Source organism: Ostrea edulis, chromosome 7, assembly GCF_947568905.1.
Source record: "Ostrea edulis chromosome 7, xbOstEdul1.1, whole genome shotgun sequence".
Taxonomy (NCBI): Eukaryota; Metazoa; Mollusca; class Bivalvia; order Ostreida; family Ostreidae; genus Ostrea; species Ostrea edulis.
The window spans coordinates 75,981,482-76,000,299 of record NC_079170.1 but is presented as its reverse complement, the minus strand read 5'-3'; the positions used below and the strand labels follow the sequence as shown (position 1 = coordinate 76,000,299).

General features: G+C 33.4%; 2 protein-coding genes and 2 long non-coding RNA genes across 6 annotated transcripts; 3 read left to right on the top strand and 1 right to left on the bottom strand.

Moving 5' to 3' along the window:
* Positions 1–5,521: 5,521 nt before the first annotated feature.
* LOC125654602 (uncharacterized) lies at positions 5,522–10,045 on the bottom strand. 2 transcript variants are annotated; one of them, XM_048884593.2, is made up of 4 exons: positions 9,916–10,045; positions 9,709–9,804; positions 8,994–9,158; positions 5,522–8,403 (listed from the first exon to the last, which is right to left on the bottom strand). In XM_048884593.2, the coding sequence occupies exons 2-4, from the start codon at positions 9,737–9,739 to the stop codon at positions 7,352–7,354; spliced, it is 1,248 nt and encodes a 415-aa protein (XP_048740550.2). In that variant the 5' UTR covers positions 9,740–9,804; positions 9,916–10,045; the 3' UTR covers positions 5,522–7,351. The 2 variants fall into 2 exon arrangements, with proteins under 2 accessions (XP_048740550.2, XP_056001339.1); XM_056145364.1 differs by lacking the exons at positions 9,709–9,804; positions 9,916–10,045 and having other exon boundaries at positions 8,994–9,282.
* On the top strand, positions 8,395–13,821 carry LOC125683383 (rho GTPase-activating protein gacO-like). Of its 2 annotated transcripts, XM_056145372.1 has the most exons (4): positions 8,395–11,536; positions 11,834–12,289; positions 12,419–12,519; positions 13,715–13,821. In XM_056145372.1, the coding sequence occupies exons 2-4, from the start codon at positions 11,962–11,964 to the stop codon at positions 13,760–13,762; spliced, it is 477 nt and encodes a 158-aa protein (XP_056001347.1). In that variant the 5' UTR covers positions 8,395–11,536; positions 11,834–11,961; the 3' UTR covers positions 13,763–13,821. The 2 variants fall into 2 exon arrangements, 1 of the variants encoding a protein (XP_056001347.1); XR_008797309.1 differs by lacking the exon at positions 13,715–13,821 and having other exon boundaries at positions 10,706–11,536; positions 11,834–11,888; positions 11,985–12,651.
* A 40-nt stretch (positions 13,822–13,861) lies between these two features.
* LOC130048522 (uncharacterized) lies at positions 13,862–15,910 on the top strand. The gene is made up of 3 exons (XR_008797311.1): positions 13,862–14,125; positions 14,271–14,408; positions 14,857–15,910. It is a non-coding gene; the product is annotated as an uncharacterized LOC130048522 (long non-coding RNA).
* Positions 15,911–16,189: 279 nt separating this feature from the next.
* Positions 16,190–17,679, top strand: LOC130048521 (uncharacterized). The gene is made up of 2 exons (XR_008797310.1): positions 16,190–17,011; positions 17,121–17,679. It is a non-coding gene; the product is annotated as an uncharacterized LOC130048521 (long non-coding RNA).
* Positions 17,680–18,818: the final 1,139 nt, after the last annotated feature.

The window sequence follows — 18,818 nt, the reverse complement described above, 5'->3', positions numbered from 1 at the left end:
CTGTCTACAGACAATGTCGTCTAATATGAATTTTAAATCAAAGCAACGTTCGTACAATATTTCCTATAGCTCATTTAGAAACCCCAACCACGGAAGCTGCTTCTCGGTGAACAAGTAATGCAATAAAAATAGTATACTAATTTTTTTTTATCAAATTGACAAAAGATATGTTCAAAATGTACTTAGAATTATCATAAAAGTTTCTTGTGAATTGCAATGGTGTTCAGATATTATGTGTTCACATATTATACAGAAACAACATTTACATGATAATTTTGTTTACGAAACCATTAAAAAATCTTGTATTCCTTGTAGGAAATACTCTGTACATGAAAGGTGAAGATAACGAACAGTGATCAATCTCATAACTCCTACAAGCAATACAAAATAGATAGTTGGGCAAACACGGACCCCTGGACACACCAGAGGTGGGATCAGGTGCCTAGGAGGAGTAAGTATCTCCTCAACTGCTACAATGCAATGCGAGACTAGTTTACAAAATTATAAAGTAACGACTTCGTATGGCGACATGTCATTTAAATTCCAAAATAAACTTAAGGAGGTACTCTATATCGTCACAATGGCTGACTTACTCTTAAAAAATGAATGAAAATATAGGTGATTTATTATTATTACTTTATTCATTTATAAAGCGCAAAATTACAAATAGTTTCTATGCGCTGTACAATGTTTGTGCTAATAATCGATGATAATATACTAATAGAAGACCTGCAAGAGTTATAAAGGAAATGATAAAACAATAGAAAGACTTCAAATAAAACATGCTAGTAAGATGACAATGTGGTTGACTAGACAAGATACAACTGGCACACAGGTAATTGCATTCGTATACTGGATCAAAATTCAGTTTGCAAGAGATTGCACATGGAATCCTCGATATTGCACTGAATTTTACATTTATAGGACATATTCACGCTTGAACAAGAATGTTTTAGGTTCTTCCGGAATGTTCCATGCGCTTCAAGCTCTCGACGTTCCAATGGCAGTTTATTCCACAATTGTGCACCTAGTGTTTTATGACTCTTGCACCGTATTTGTTTGATGACTTCTTCACTACCAGTTTCCATTTTTCGATAAATATTAGCAATCGTTGTCTATTCATTTCAAAAACCATCGCCTAGCTGAATAGCTCAGTAGGTTAGCACGTTGACAGTTAGAACAGAAAAAAAAGCACGTCAACTGCTGAACTGTAGCTCGCGGAATCCAGTTTAGCGGGGATTATACATTTTTTTTCCAGATTACTTTCCACCAGCACTGCATATTTTTTTTTAAAAAACCTAAATAAAGTAAATTTGAAAGTTTTCAATTTTAAAATATTGTTTTACATATCCTCCACTTTTTATCCATATCAAATTTCTCTGGTATAGCATACATCCTTAACACGACCAAATCTAGTAAAACCTTCTCCACTGACCAATTAACAATATTCTGACATTAGCAAGCACAAAACGGACGGAAATAGCCTTGATCGTATATTGTTTTACAATATTCGACTTGAAGGTATCAAAATTCAATAATTCACGCACGATATTCGTCAAATGTAATGTTATGCAGAAACACTGTCAACCAAAAATACCTAACAAACATTTGGAACACGATTTTAGGTAGCATTCTTCATTGAAAATCGCTATTGTAGCTTTGTTACTAAACACCAGTAAGCTTACGTATCATCAACACGAACATGGATACCTGTTCCGGAAGTGTCACTCCAGAGTCTTTGAATCACGTATTGAAGCCGTCAACCAAAATACTGATTCTGACGAAACCCCAGCTAACCTAATAGTTTGATGGATTGCTCTGTTAGGTGTCTAGCCCATGAAGTTACGTCATGCAAATTGTCAATTCCTAATGGTGTATCAAATCATCTGATTATTTGTTTACATGAACAACAGAAGAACAATTATCAATCTCATAAATCCTACAGAGAATATAAAACTAAGAGAAGGGCAAACACAGACCCTGGACATGCCAGAGATTTAGGTATTCTACTGTGCCTCTTCTGTTTATTTATCTCTGGTGCGCGTTATTCTATTAGTATGAATTCAATTTTATCCATGCATAATTATTCCATTATATATATATATATATATATATATATATATATATATATATTTCCAAAATTGAAATAGAGTCTCAGTAGTCATTTAACGTTCCACTTACTTTGACGTCATAATCACTGTTACTATGATACTGCTATGTATACATTTTTGTAAAGCTTCTGAAGATGTAATGAAAGCCCTAAAGCTTTACGGAGGATTTCTGTGTTTTCTTTTCATATTATATATATATATATATATATATATATATATATATATATATATATATATATATTGTCACGTGACACAAAACAGGGTAGACGTGTTTTCGCCTTGCTCCTGTGTTTTTTACTATTGTCGCCGTTTTTCGGAACTTTGAACATTCTTTGCAAAAACATATTTTAAGGGATGTTTAATGTGAGTGTATATATGTGATATTTTTCTTTCTTTTTCCAAAATTGTATATATTTTCTATTCTGGTCGTACGAAGTACGAAATGAGTGATTATCACCTGAGTTCACCTGTATCGATTGTAAACTGCCCATCATGGTCGAACAGCTCGATAGAACGATAAAACCGTTATACCTGAAGGACTCTGATGTTCAGTGCTGTGACGATAATCGGGTTACTGATTTCATGCTAATGGAGCGTGTGATGGAAGTTATTGGAAACTCACTCCACTGCCTTCAGCTTGACAGGAACCTATGGCGTATATATGTGAAAACCCCAAATAGTAGGGGAAAACTGCTTACGGAGGATATATCCATACAAAGCATTTCCTTGTCATTTTTTGATACAAACCCGTATTCTTCAGATAATCATGACCCTACAGTCAACACATTGAAAATTCGCCTTTGCGGATTACCTCTCTCCATCGACGAGTCTGCCGTGATCGAGCTTTTGGATAAGCTTGGTGTCAAGTTAAGAAGCAAAATCCTGTATGAAAAAATACGGCATCCTGTGACAAACAAATTGACAAGCATTCTCAATGGGAACCGCTTTGTGTATATAGAACCCCTTGAGAACGGACAAGTTTTACCTCGAGTAAATTACTGCGCTGGAATTCGCTGCCTATTGTTCCACTACGGTCAACCTAAAATTCAGAGAAATCTTACCTGTAACCAATGCTGGGAAACGGGGCATACTGCGAAAAACTGTAAAAACACACCTAGATGTAGAGTCTGTAAAACGTCTGGTCACAAACCAGGAGATTCAAAATGCATTTCTTATCAAATTCAAGAAAATGTTGTATCTTTCAATGGTGAGAACAATATTCTGTCAAATTTTTTCCCATGCGAACTCAATGTATTTGGAGTTCAGCATAAATCCGCGGAACACGCTTTCCAATATTCCAAAGCTTTAAGATGTGGGGACCAGGATGCTGCCAAATCAATTCAAAATGCTACAGATGCGCTTTCCGCCAAACGCATTGGTGATAAAGTGAAAGTCAATGATCAATGGAACGAATCCTCTGAGGATGTTATGAAAGAAATAATAGAAAATAAATGCATTCAAGTGGAGAGATTCAGAGAAAAGCTCAGATCTGTTAAAAAGGATACCCTGTTCGCCGAGTCTACTTTTAATGACAAGTGGGGGACAGTACTGGACCAGGCAGGTACCCAAAACACGAAACCATTTGATTGGCCCGGACAGAATCTCTTAGGACAAATCATTGGTAAAGTGGCCAAAAAAAATCAGAAAACGCAAAAAGAGCGACCAATGGAGTCAGCCCAAGCCAAGTTCTAGGAACCAGAAAAGGCACGGTAAATCCCAGAAAAATATCGCCAAAATGTTCCGCTCTTTGCGCGCTGAAACGGAAGTCGAATCCACGTCAGGATGCGATGCGTCATCGGAAAATGACTCTGACCCTGGTGAATCCGCGAATGGATAGACTCCGAACTTATGCCCAGTACACGTATAATAGATACGAACTTGAACGGACTGAACTAGGGACTGGATTTTGAAATTGCGGTAATGATGCTTAGATACATTAGTACCACCAATTGTTGTTTAACGTACTTAATTGTATTATATCATAATTTCATTATATTGACACTATATGGACACTATACATCATGGAAAAGATAAATCTTATATCAGTAAATGTTAGGGTCTAAATACTGATGTTAAAAGGAATAGGTTATATTCATGGCTATTAGAAACGAAAATAGATATTGTAGTTTTACAAGAAACACATTTTGTTAAAAAGTATGAAAGTAAATATAATCTTGGTTGGAAAGGAAAATTATTCCATAACTACAGCGACTCAGTATTTAGTAAAGGGGTCTCAATTTTATTTAGAGAAAATCTTGATATTGAAGTTTTGAATGTTAAAAGGTCTTTAGATGGTAGAAAAATTCTTTTAAATGTTGATATAAAGGGTCGTATATTTTCTATTGTTAATATATACTCTCCCAAATACGAGCTGTAAAAGATGTGATTTTTTCAAGAATTTAAAAAGTTTTATTTCAAAACATTGTTTAAATGACAACATAATTCTCTGTGGAGATTTCAACTGTCAATTAAATGATAAAAATGACAAAAGTATAGATTCGCTTAATAATATAGTAAATAGTTTTGATTTGATTGATTTCTGGAAAAGAAATTATCCCGACATTTGTGGTCTAACATGGTGTGATGCTGATAATAATCCAAAAAGTCGGGTAGATTATGTTTTCATTAAGGATGGAGACTTGTCAGCGTTTTTTAACGTAAGTGGGTCTCCATAGTTTGAGTGACGTAAAATTTCTGTTGTTAGTTTTTGGAGAATAAACAATTAATAAATGATTTTATTGAAATAGAAATAGCAATTTTGTATTATTTCCTAGCAGAATTCATTGAATTTTCAATGCTTCGATAAACGCACGAAAAAACTTACGACAACCATCTTAAATTAGCTCTTGCGAACGTAAACAACATGGAAAAATCAAGGCGGCAAGGGCAGTTCGTGAAGTCTGCTACCGCAAATAGATAGAACATTTGTCGCCAAAGTCCAGTGAAAAGGATGGGAGAAAAGCACCCAAACAAAAAAAATTTCTAACAAATTATGCCAAAATCACATAAAAATCATATCAAACTCGCAAATTCACGATTCCACACTATGATTTAGACCCGATCCATTAAATGGATCATACACAAATCATAGAGCACAAATAAGGAAGTATGATCCTGATGTGATTTGTTTCCCCGAGTATGAGTCTGCTATGATTTTCTTGTGATTCTAGTATGAGTCATTAACTTGGAAGAGAACAGAACATGAGTCTGATATGATTTGTTAACTTAAGCTACTTAAAGTCTATGATTTGGGCATGGTTTCTTAACTTTGTCTCTAAATTCAACATGAGTTACACATGATTTGTTAACTTATCCTCCAGAAGGCATTATTTTTACACGATTTGTTAACTTTGTCAGTATTGATTGTTTGATCCTGATATGTTTTGTTAACTTCATCAATATGATGGCTGAAATATGCAACCTTTCACTCCAACACGGCGATTTAGAAATAAGAGATTGAATAACATACATCAATAATAACCTTAATTTGAAAGAGAACAGAAAAATATCAGTTTTAATAATTATAAACTGCAATTTATTTATCATGCAGAAATAAAGCATTGCAATAATGAATTACCACATACTGGTATGTACAACATGTATAATATAGTCATTAAGCTCAATTGTCAATATCTTCTAAAATTCATTCAATTTAATAAAATGAAGGGTGACATTTTAAAAAAAAAATTTAAAAGGAAATTCTTGGAACACAGCACATCAAGGATATAAGTATTAATAAATTGGATATGAATTCAATTGTATATTGAAAATGCATTCAAAGATTTACCTCAAAGTGATTTGGCTCATCACATACTAAAGCCAACTTATCGGTTTCTATATACAAACACAAATCTAAAATGTTTTGAACTGGAACAATGTATTTTATATCACTTTTTACAACGAAATGAATATTGGGCAAGGACAAATCTAAAAAGTTTGATTTTATACAGTTATCTGCTACAATTCTCAAATGATGAAAATCAAAAATACATTTGTTATCCTCGCACAGAAGAGAAATACAAGCAAAAATATTGTTTCTGTCTGTGTTATAATCATGGCAGCATTCTACATACCAACAAATAAAACCATAACTGATTAGGCCTTTGCTGTTTTTAAATTTCACAGTGTAAGAGTTTCTACATTTTGTTCTGGTATAATCAAGTGAATGGTACATAATACCTCTCAACTTAGCTCTACTGTGAAAAACAAATTTACAACCTGGTAATTGTGACTCTCTCAAAATCATTTGTATGTCTCTTTCACAAATCTGTTTTTCATAGCCTTTGCCACAAAGATGAAAATGTGATGTCTTGGGGGATTCTTTCTTATCAATGAACTTACTAACTGATTTGCTCTTGGTGAAGAGAACATTGTCAAGTTCGACAAAGATGGCAACATCTGAAAAACGTGTACTGCATTTATTATTTGAATATCTATAAACTGCGTACCATGAAATAGCTTTAAAAGGTCACCATTAGCAGACTCAAATGGAAAACATGAAATGGCCCACAATGGTCCAATTTTGCGCACCATATCAGGAAGGTGAAGTAAGGAGTGCATGTTTATAGTCATATATCTCTCGCCATACAAGCAAGGAAACATAAAAACAAAATAATTCAATAAACGCTCACTTTTAACAATATCCTCAGCAGAAATACTTGTTTGGTTCAACAGATAAATGCCCTCTAATAAAGCACAATAATGGTACAAGAATCTAGGGTGCATGAAATCTGCAATACAAGGCACAGAATAATAGAAAAACCATGACCTGTATTCTGCTGCTTTCCAAAATTTTAAACTGTCTGCGATTGATCTTGGCATACGTGTAACAAAATGAGAGGGTTTAATATTCAACAGTCTTTCATCAATAATATCAAGATACTTGTAAAGTGAAAATGAATGCAAACTGTGTGAGACATTAAACCACAACTTCATTAACATACGCATAATACCTAAAAACAGTAGATGCATTATATCTATGGACACATTTTGTACAGGATCATACTTGGGACAAAACATCAAAATTGAGGGCCCTTTTATGCCATTAATATGTCCTACTTTAGAAGTTGAACATTTGTATGCATCTTCAATCATACCATGTGCATCTCTCTTTGGCCCAACTGAATCAGTTTCTTGGTAAGGAAAAATTCTGACATTGCCTCCAGTTGGAGTTCTTAAATTTTTGCCAGACTGTAAACATTTTGGGCAGCAAGATTCGCCGTTGTGTTGATTCATGTTCATCAACGTGCTGCGTGCTGGTATGTCACATGACACAGAGTACAGATACCCATAATTTTTAAAGCCTGGTCTGTTCCTTTAGGTTCAATAATAACCCCCTTTTGTAAATTCAATAAACTTTGATGAAAAAAATTGCAAAACATATTCATATCTGGTTTGGATTTCCCAAACCACAGACCACACATAAGCATATTTTCCCTAGATTTTCGCATTCGGTATGGTAGCTCATTAACCATGAGAAATATCGGCCAAATAGATGTTTTGCTGGATTTGAAGATTGGTATTCCATCTGTATTAAATATGAATGATAAATGGCTTTCATTATTTTCATTCAGAGTTTTTTTCTCCCCAAATAGCACTTTGTAATTTTCACAGTCATAAACATCTTCAATGTTGTTTTCTCTTCTTGTAACTCGTTGCGACTTGTATTTCAAACCCTCTCTAAATTCTTCTCTTGTAAACATAGCATTTAACTGAGATAGTATTGGCAATTCTAAAAAATATTCTTTTGAATTTGTTAAAGTTTTCCCACATAATCCATTTGGACATACTTTTTCATCTGCTTCAATCTCTGCTAAGCAAAATGAGCAGTAGTGATGCTTTATAAAAGCTGACTTCAAGTATCCAAAATATCTTTTAAACCTATAAACACTTTTCAATGCAGGGTACCCCACTAACAAATGTAAATTAATTACTGTTAATGTGTCAGCAAGCATCTGTGCTGTAAAAGAATGAGTCATAGCAAGCAGCCAAATTAACAACACACTTGTTTTCACTGTCAAAAAATGACCATCCTCTATAGGCATGTCGTCATCAATATTTGATTTATCCTCCTCCTCTTCATCCTCTTCATCCTCATTACCCAAATTGATATCTTCTGCATCATCACTAGCTATATTCCATTTCTGCTCAGCTTCAAGCAGTCTGATGAGATCATCTAAAAAAGTTTCATCCTGTTCCTTAATGAAATCCATGAAACTACTTTCCTCCGTGTGATCCACAAAACTGCCTGCATCCACATCGGGTTCATTATAATTTGTGGCTGGGTTATTTTCTGTTTAAAAAAACTTATTTAATGTAGAATAAATAAAATTATTCATAGACACTGCATGTTCTACACATGCACAGTAATTAAAGACAAATAGAACATTAAACTCAGTCAATAAACATCATTGGATGGAAATTATTTGATAATTAAATTGTATGATAATTTGTAAGGACAGGAAGATTATTATGCAATGTGAAAAAGCTATGTCCACTTCCTTATCTAGAATACAAAATCCATTAGTAGTGTTACAGTCCTTCTGGATTTATTTTCTGGGTGTCTGTTTTCAGACAGGACTCATTGTATCTAGTACTCGGCATTAACCATAGCTCTGGAAAGTGCTCAGGATGACATAGTCAGTGATAAAATTACAGTTAGCCCACAAGCCAAAGAAAAATTTTCTACAGCAGCACCGACAATTTTTACCAAAAATTGGTCTGTAAAATGTACATGCAATTTTTCCATGAACAATTTTGTCTTCATGGCTTGCATCTTTGGAAACAAATTTCATGCAAGCACAGCAAATTCTTTAAATTTGTACTTGAACTAAAAGAATAAGCAGGAAAATGTGATAGTGGTATCTATTAATAACAAATCACCTCGTTCTTCATGTTGCTGTTCCTGGGGTTCTTCCTCAGTGATTGTTACTAAGGGTGTTGAAGAATTTATTTCTTTGACATCACCTCCTTCCTCAACTTTGAATCTTTTAAACTTGCTGTTGTATCTCTTTGGCCGAACTTGTCCTCTTTTATTTATAACAGTTCCTACAAAAGGGAAAATTACATTTTTTTTATTCAATTTAGATGATATGATTAATTGAAGTCTTTGAACTCTTGCTTGTTGCATATGATTAATAGATACATATATAAAATACACATGCATAAACATTCTTGTGTCAATAAAACCACTACCAAGTCAAGGACAAACATAAACAATGTGTACATTATTCATACAATAATGTTGTGATTCACATGTACTATGCCAAACTTGTACTCAAGCGGGGTTTGGACACATATATAATGAAGACTGTCCTATGGTGCCTCAACTCCTGTGCATTTATAAATGCACATTTTCATTCGACAATGATTGGGTAACAATTTCATGGTTTACACAATGACGTCGTAAGACAACAATGTAACACTTTTACGCACTACTCCCTGAAGCATTTCAATGTCAACAATCATGAGCAGTGGTAACAGTTAACGAATAGTCATGCAACTATTTCTGCATAGTGCCTTTATGCTATATGGCTGTATACATATCACAGATATAGGTATACATTTTTTCATGTTGCAATAACATTATAATTCTAACCTTCCTTCTTGGCACATTCAAAAACAGACATTCTGGATATTTGTTCAGCCTAGCCGCTAGTTTCAGGTAAATGCATGTATATAAGCCTGTCAGATACTACAACAAGAAAGCAAACAACATTTGTTGAAAAAAATTCTTGCCACATGTGTTTAAATAGAATCTTATATGACAAAACTAACACGAGAATGTTTACATTTGCAATCCTACCGAATTTCCTCGGCCATGTCCACAAGAGCTTGCCTGTAATCCTACGTACTCTTTTAAATCGAAGCGTATAACAGCGGCGAACGTAAGTAAAAAGTTCATTTGAAACAAATTCATATATTTTATAACTCTCTCTACTGAACAATCCGTAAAATGTTCAATTCAAAACTCAAAACCAACGCATGTTCAGCACGTTTAACAGTCATCAGAGGTATTCCGAATGTCGGACAGCTCGCCCCATTGACAGTATAGACCAAACAATTCGGCCCCAAAATATGATTTTTCAAATCATAACAAAAGTAAAAACGCTATATTTTAAAAGAAAGATTTAAAATGTAATATGTTATCAGTAGCTATCTTATATGTTATCATTTTTTTTTTTAACTTTTATAGTTCTTTTGTCTTAAGTAATGATCTGATATGTCAATGGGTCGAAACCACTGGATACCTTCACGACTTATCGGGCGTTTTCGTGATTTCTGTGCGTACGCACCTTTTGCGGGTTTTTTTCGAAAGAGGCGGCAGAGTATATACGTATCATCAGCATGGAGAAACGGCGAATTAAGTTTACTGTAATCGAAGATACAGGTAGGTGACTGTGTGAATGGATTTTAGAGCATAAATAAATAATATTGTGTGTGATTTCTCCCCCCTCAATTTCTCTGCTCTTGGATATAGCAGATAGAGTTAGTGTATGGTTTTGATGAGTAAGGGCACCCAAATGGAGTATAAATTTTAAATATAAATAGTAATAAAGTTTATACAGAAGATTTTATAGAACAGTAAAGGGTTAAACGGACACGTGGGGGGGGGGGGGGGTCAGAATTTTGTTAACATAAAAGTTTTTTCTTTACATCATGTACATTAACATTACACTACAATAAAGTGGGGGGGGGGAACCAAGCTTTCAATAAACATTTTCGTGGTATACATTTATAGTAAAATGGACAATTGACGTCACAAATATCTGTTACTAAATTTTTAAGGATTTTGATGACCAGAAATGCAGAGGAAATCCATTCATGGGAGTAGAAAAAAAATGTTTTTGCATTAAAATATATAATAAAAAGGTTATTGACTGCATGACTATGAGTTCTTAGCGCGGTTATGTGGACCGAGCTTGCGAGGTCTGCATCCACGCAAAGACCACTGGTGGGCATATTTCCCGATATTCAGTCAATAACCTATAAATATTAAACTTCTTGTTCTTTTACAACTAATGAATATTACTTTAAAATGGTTAAAAATAAAAGGAAATAGTGAAAATAACGAGATGTTTCGCGCCTAAATCGGCGCAAAACATCTTAGTGTGAAACAGAATCGGTGCGAAACATCCTGGATTCATTGTGGGATACCCTTCAGGTTTAATGAAATACTCCTATCACATTTGCAAAATAGTGATATGGAATATCCATGATTGATTTTTCTTCTTAATTATTGTTTATTATTGTAGTTCAGTGGACCATCATTAAGTTTACCGATGATGGTATCATAGCTATTAAAAAACTGAATGATCTACGCAGCAATGAGGGTCATGATGAGGAAGAACTAGAGGAGGGTGATCACTGTTTGGCAAAATATGATGATAATGAATACTATGATGCCAAGATTCTGTTAATTACAGGTTAGAACCATAAAATTTCTGAATCTCAGTGGTTGATAATTTACAAATCAATTTAAAGAGCATTTCTGTAAGTAGCGTAATTTTGTGGCAAGAAATTAAAATATATCAGATAAATTATAGTAGGTTTGACATTTCATGATTTATAAGTACATGTATTAATTTCTGTTACTTATCTGCCTCAACACAGAATTTTTGTTGGAATTTTGGAAACTTAAAATTGAGTAACATTTGTTATTTATCTTCTTAAACTGGCAAGTTGGGCAATTTTTTTAGCAGCTTTTCTTAATTGTTTTGCAGATGATAAAGAAAAAGCACTTAGAGAGAAAAAAAGTCTTCCTTGAGGTTCAAAAAGGTACAAGTACATGTAGTTGTACAGTAATCAACATGTATTCCGTCGTTAAGAACCTGAGTGTCATTATGTTAATATGTATAAATGTTTAATATTCAGAATTCTACCTGCTGCTGAGAGAAAAGTTGATCCCACTACCAAAAATGCTCAGGCAATAAAGAAGCATTATGTTAACTTGAATAATTGTTCAATGTTCAAAATTTTATCTGCAGCAAAGGAGAAAATTGACTCCACTACCAAAAATAAGAAACAGAAAAAGTCAAAGGAGACTAGGGAACCAGAAGTACAGAAAGAAAACTCTCGCGCAAAAAAGAAGGCAGAAAAGCCTCAAGAGAAAAAGAAAGAAAGGAAGAAAGCAGAAACCAAGACTCATGAAAATGATGAAGCGAAGAAAAAGAAAAAAGGTAAACAAATCAGACAAGTGAAAATAAATCTTATTAAATGTGAGGAAACAAATGAATTTGAAAATTCACATTCATATCAAAGTGAAGCTTTGTACTTATGTTCCTATTTTATGTTTATATATACTTAAGAGCTTGCTGAATTTGAAAAAAGAAAGAGGGAAGCTACGGCTGTGTCTGTTCAGGAGAGGGCAACAAAGCTATTTGCATCGTGTTCCAACTTAGATGTGCATGTAGGTAGTGTAAACCAGACTTCTCAGTCTAACAGCTCTCTAAATTTAAGCACTACTCAAATTTTGCCAACATCTCTTGACCATAGCATGATATATCCTGTTCCCCTCATCTCCTCTAATCCATCTCCTGTTCCAATCATCTCCTCTAATCCACCTCATGTTCCCCTCATTACCTCTAATCCATCTCATGTTCCCCTCATCTCCTCTAATCCATCTCCTGTTCCCCTCATCTCCTCAAATCCATCTCATGTTCCCCCCATCTCCTCAAATCCATCTCATGTTCCCCTCATCTCCTCTAATCCATCTCATGTTCCCCTCATCTCCTCAAATCCATCTCATCTTCCCCCCATCTCCTCAAATCCATCTCATCTTCCCCTCATCTCCTCTTATCCATCTCCTGTTTCTCTCATCTCCTCCAATCCATCTCCTGTTCCCCTCATCTCCTCTAATCCATCTCATGTTCCCCTCATCTCCTCAAATCCATCTCATGTTCCCCTCATCTCCTCTAATCCATCTCATGTTCCCCCCATCTCCTCCAATCCATCTCATCTTCCCCATCTCCTCCAATCCATCTCATCTTCCCCTCACCTCCTCTTATCCATCTCAGGTTCCCCTCATCTCCACTAATCCATCCACTGTCTCTTCAGACAATTCTTTCTCTATTTCTAACATCCAACCTCTCTGTAGTAGTACACCTTCTTCTTCAAATATGGATTCCTTTTTTGAACCATCCATCAGTACTGCTATATCATACTCAATGGGCTTTGAGGAAAGCCCAACTCACTGTCAGCGATGTGAGGCAAATGAGATAACGATCAGGGACTTGAGAATGGAGATTACTTCTCTAAAAAATCAAGTTGAAGGTATCTGTACATAATCTCTTCCTTCAGCTTGACTTAAATTGCAAAATTCTGTTCTTACTTATAAACTTGTACCCAGATATGTATACTACACATAATAATTCACTGATCTTTGTTCAGATTTGAAAAGGTCAGCAATTATTTTTTGTTCACATTCTCTCTGCTTTTCATTCTTTGGGAAAACATCATGGTGAAGTTGCACATGGAAAATATGTTGCATGTATGTCTTAAAGTTTACTACTTTGTTTTATTTATCACACACCCCTTCATGAAATATACATGCACATAAAGTATATGTATGGAACTTTTTTATATGGTATGAATTCTTTATTTAGCTCTCCAGGCAAACTGCAGTGCTGCTCCAGAGCTGGTCTTTAATCTAGCTGAGGCAGAGCGGGATTATTACCCTAAAACACGGCCCCGTATGAAACTGGCGAAATATGTAAGTAAATAAAATTTTGAGAACAAATAATCTTTTTCATTATTAAATTTCTAGTTCATATTTTTCGCTACTCATTTCATAAACTATGGATAGTTATTACATGTATTGCAATATCACCATTAGAGCCTAGTGGGAAACTGATATCAATAATAATAATTTTTTTATACAACATTTCTAGTGCACCACAGACCCAGTGAATCCTAGCATAAAGAAGGGTACAAACAGTTGGCTCCAGGGGCCCCAGTAGTAGTAGACGCTCTATGGCTTCATGGAACACTTTCATCAGTCCGTGGAAAGGACAGGGGTAATTAAATGACTTGAAAACTCTTATAAGTTTTTTCCCACCTTTAGAATGATTGTAATTTTATCTGTGTTTTGGGTATTTACTTTTTAACATGTTTTATCCCATTTTGGCTTGTTTTATACCAACATATTTAACCTTTTTACAGCAGGATCAAAAAAGAAGCCACAAAAGCCAGAAACCATAATCAAACATCTAATGGATGGTTTCTTTACCATCAAAGACCTAGTAGGAAAGGGGGGAACCAGCAGGTTTTTGGACAGCCCAGTATACACCTCCCTTAAATGTAAGTATTTTGCCCTTAGTTTATCAACTGGGGTCTTGGAGTATTTAACTTATAAGCTTTGATTGACTTTGTAAGTCAACATTATCTAAAAAAAAAAAAAAAAAAAAAGAAGAAAAGAGAGGTTGAAAATAATATCAAACCCCCAGGACATATACCCTTTATCTATCGTACCAAGCAGTTTATTGGCACTTTATTGAAAATTGCAAAATGAAAGGCCATTTTCAGGGGGCATAGTGTTATGCATACAAAGTTTTCACCTAACAAATTATATAATTATGCAAGTAAATAAAGATTTTAAAAGTTTTTTATGAATGCTTAAAATGTGTGAATAAACTACACACTGCAAGTTTGACAAAGTTAAGAAATAGAAAGATTACGAAAAAATGATTACTTAAAAAAAAAAAGAATATTATAATGAATTAATCGAACTGCTAGAGTTTATTTGCAGTGTATGCCGAAGTGGTTTTGAAAATGTGCTCAGCGTCATTTAATTCCGCATGGAATGAAAAGTTGTCCTCTGCAAGAAGGACACAGAAGAGACTCGCTGCTCAAGAACCATCCGAAGGACCATCTGTTGGACAATAATTTTTAAAGGACTATTGTCAAATATAATTGTGTTGATATATGTTGTAATTAATCCTTAGAAAATTTCTGTTTAATGTTTATTTTCCTTCAGGAAGCAATCCTTCTATAGGAGGACCACTGATTATCACTTTTACTGTGTGGATTGTTTTGTTTAATAATTTTTTTCCTTCTGTAGAATTATTTGATTTTTTGTTAAATACCAAATTCATTTGGTTTTGAAATACATGTACTTTATATTTGAACTTATATGATTCATGTATGTATTTTTTGCTAGAAAAGTTAAAATGACAGAAGAAATTATAATTTGAATTCCTGAAAGACTTGCATTGTTGTAATTCATATTTTATTTGCATAATGATATAGTTCACTTGACATACATCTACATTATTTTTCATATTTGGAAATTGAAATTATATATCAAATATTAAAGGGATGTTTTGATTCAATTTTTTAAGTCTTCAGTTTGTGTAAGAAACTAATGTATAATTGTTCTATGAGTTGTTAGCTTTAACAGATCATACCAGGATCATGATTTTTAAAATGAGTTATTAGCTTTAACAGATCATATCAGGATCATGGTTTTGTTGCAAGTTGTTCTTTTACATCATGATTATGCAATTTCCTGAGTTTTCCTCCGATTAAGACAACAACAGCATCGTTCCACACCTGGCACTGACAGACGACGCGACATGTCAAATGACAATAATACTGTCGCACACGAAGAAAATGCAAGTGAAATGTACACCATCTGTTCTTTTGGGAATAGTAAATCTTTAATTATTATCTTCCGTAAGGCCAATACAACTCCTGTATATACTCTATAAAATCGTAGGCCTGCAAAATATTTGTGTACACATGTATAACCTACATGTACGTAGCTTATACGTCAGGACTCTTTCCTAGTCAGTGCAGTGTAAATACACGCACATTCACATGAATTTTTAATACTCAGGTACACTGACGTAATTATGTATCAACCAAATTAAACATCGTCAATGAAACAATGATAATTATGTGCATTAAAGATGAACATTTTCTCAAAAACCCATTCCAGTGCTCATGTGTTTATAATTAAAGAGAAAAAATATGGTGTCCCAGTCTGGTCTAAAATTAGTAAATCATCTGATGTGGAATTTTTAAGAATTGGCTCTTATTAAAAGTAATAGGGTTGATCATTATCAACAAAAGCACTATATTAAATGTGTTCATAATTAAAGAGAAAAAGTATGGTGTCCCAGTCAGGTCTAAAATTAGTAAATTATAATGTATGATGTGGATTTCAAAAAAATTAAATCTTAATTGCTCTTATTGAATGGAATGGGTTTGATCATGAACAAATTACAGAAGTCTTTTTTATTTTTATTTTTTTAAATAAGTGATTGTTTTGAGAATCAATTATTTTTAACTATTATAAATATTTTTGAGATGTGAAAATGCATTCATGAAATGAAGGGATAGAATGCTTTTCATTTTATATTGAAATAACAATTCTTTCTATGGTGAACTGATCAGATGTGTCCAATGTCACTTAGATGCCCACTGTTTTAGATGGGCTAAATTGCTGTAGAAAGGACGATAGGAATTTAGATGTTCATAAGTATTCAATGTTTTATTAAATTGAAATTGCAAAAAAAAAAATATTGAAAACAATCTATGCATGTTTAAATTATTGAATTAATTTTTCACAAGGTATATGAAAACCCTAGGGTAAATTCACAGTGGAGAACTGGCAGAAGATTTAATTTCCAAATCAAAAAAAATTGATACATTTCTTTTATTAAAAATGTAGACTTCTCATCACAACATTTCATTAAATCTAGATAATGACGACTATCAAAATTTTAGGAAGCAATCAACATTACTGATGGAGATGAAAGAAGGAGAAAATTTCAAGTCTGAGATTGCATTTGATGAGATTGATATGATAATGGTACATGCACCAGAGCCAACTGTCAAACAGCACTCCAGCCAACAACATTTCCCTCTTGTATTCTTTGACTTGGAATCAAAAGGACTAGGTTTGTTACTTTTTACTACCTGTCCAATATTCAAATTGATTGTTCAGTTGAGAAAAGAAGTTCTTAAATGAATACATGTATTATATTTTGGTGTTAATTCATTTTCCAGCTAGAGATTCTCATATTACACAGCTGTCATGTGTGGTGAAGAAAAGTTTCCCACCTATACCTTTCTAAAAATACCTATAACAGCAAAAGACTCAGAAATAACAGAAATCTAAAATGTTAATGGAAATGTGTATAGCAAAAATTAAAAATGTAGAACTCAATCCTTGGAAAATGGATGCTCCTCTTGATTTTGTTTCAAAATTTCAAACTAGAGTAATTCTGCATTTGCAATAGCAATGTATGAATGTTAACAAATATGAATGTTTATTGTATACTATACTCAATTTAACATGTTCTGTTTATGAGAGAGAGAGAGAGAGAGAGAGAGAGAGAGAGAGAGAGAGAGAGAGAGAGAGAGAGAGAGAGAGAGAGAGAGAGAGAGAGAATTGCAAGAATTGGAAAGTAACTGCAAATATTATGTGCAAACTGCACCAGTAATGATGTACACGGTGGTGATATTGTTCTCTGAATTTTGATATAAATTAATGTACATGTACCAAATGAAATTATATCCTATTAAATTTCCATTTTCATTTCAAATGAAAATGAGTCAATTTCAACACAATGTGTTTTTATTCATTAAAATGCATCAAACTAAGTTATAATTAAAAATAAATTTAAAAAGAACTGTATTTCAGTTTTAAGAACTAATGATGGAGAAAATTCGGATTAGACTGCTTGAAAATTCTAGTCCACGAAAGCAGCTAGCTTGTGATTGTTGCTTAGAAAAAATCATATTTTTCAAAGCATCATAGCAAATTATGACTGATAATTTGCTTGTAACACTAATAAATTTTGATATTGTAAATGTAGTCGCTTTAAATGAATTTAAAATTTGAATTTGAAATAAATCTCATTATTTTAATTAAAATTACTTTCTTAAATGGGTGATGACCTGCAATTTTTTTTCTTGAGGAATAAACTATAAGGACTTGCCTATCTTTAGGCAAAATTATAGGAATTTGTAAATGGTCATTGTATAATTTTCATAAGAACTTTTATTGTTTTGGCTCAAAAAAGTAAAATTTTAAAATTAGACAGAGGAAATTCGAATTAGAATAGGAACAAGTTTTGGGTATATATTAATAAAAAATTTCCCTAAAATATACAATTGCTAAATCATGCTGTATATTCATACTAAAATATTTGAAAATCAACATCAAGAATTTTTTGTATGAACACTTGTGTAAGGTATGGTTCAATTTTGCAATTTTAACCGGAAAAAGTGCTATTTTTAGAAAGTGAACTTCCGTTCACTTTGACGCAAAATTAAGGCTGATGACCCCATGTTTTCTTCATCTTTTTGAATTAAGTGTATCTTAATGCACATTCTGTGAAAAAATGAAAACTTTTTAATTACAATGAAGTTGACAAGACTCCATCCTTAATGATAACCTTTGTCCCAAATTTAGCGGAATGATAATAAGAAAAATTCCAGGCACTCACTCCAAGGGATCTAGAATGTCTGATCATAGATTTTTAAAATTTCACTTTATAATTTCAAACGATAAGAGAGGACCAGGGTACTGGAAATTAAACGTATCACACTTACAAGATGAGAGATATAAAAACGGAATTAAAAACGTCATAAACAACATTGACAATTAATTAAACCCAATTGATAAATGGGAACAAATTAAACGCACAGTAAAAGAATTTTCGATAAATTTTTCAATATTTAAACAAAGATCGGTTAAAA

Excerpts from the sequence above, each read along its gene's own strand:
- LOC125654602 (XM_056145364.1), bottom strand. The coding sequence starts at position 9,282 with ATGTTTATGCATGTGTATTTTATATATGTATCTATTAATCATATGCAA. Across the intron at positions 8,404-8,993 it reads ACAGCAACATGAAGAACGAG|AAAATAACCCAGCCACAAAT; the intron begins GTGATTTGTTAT and ends TTTTTTAAACAG.
- LOC125683383 (XM_056145372.1), top strand. The coding sequence starts at position 11,962 with ATGTATAAATGTTTAATATTCAGAATTCTACCTGCTGCTGAGAGAAAA. Across the intron at positions 12,290-12,418 it reads AGCGAAGAAAAAGAAAAAAG|AGCTTGCTGAATTTGAAAAA; the intron begins GTAAACAAATCA and ends TATATACTTAAG. Across the intron at positions 12,520-13,714 it reads GTTCCAACTTAGATGTGCAT|CTCTCCAGGCAAACTGCAGT; the intron begins GTAGGTAGTGTA and ends TTCTTTATTTAG.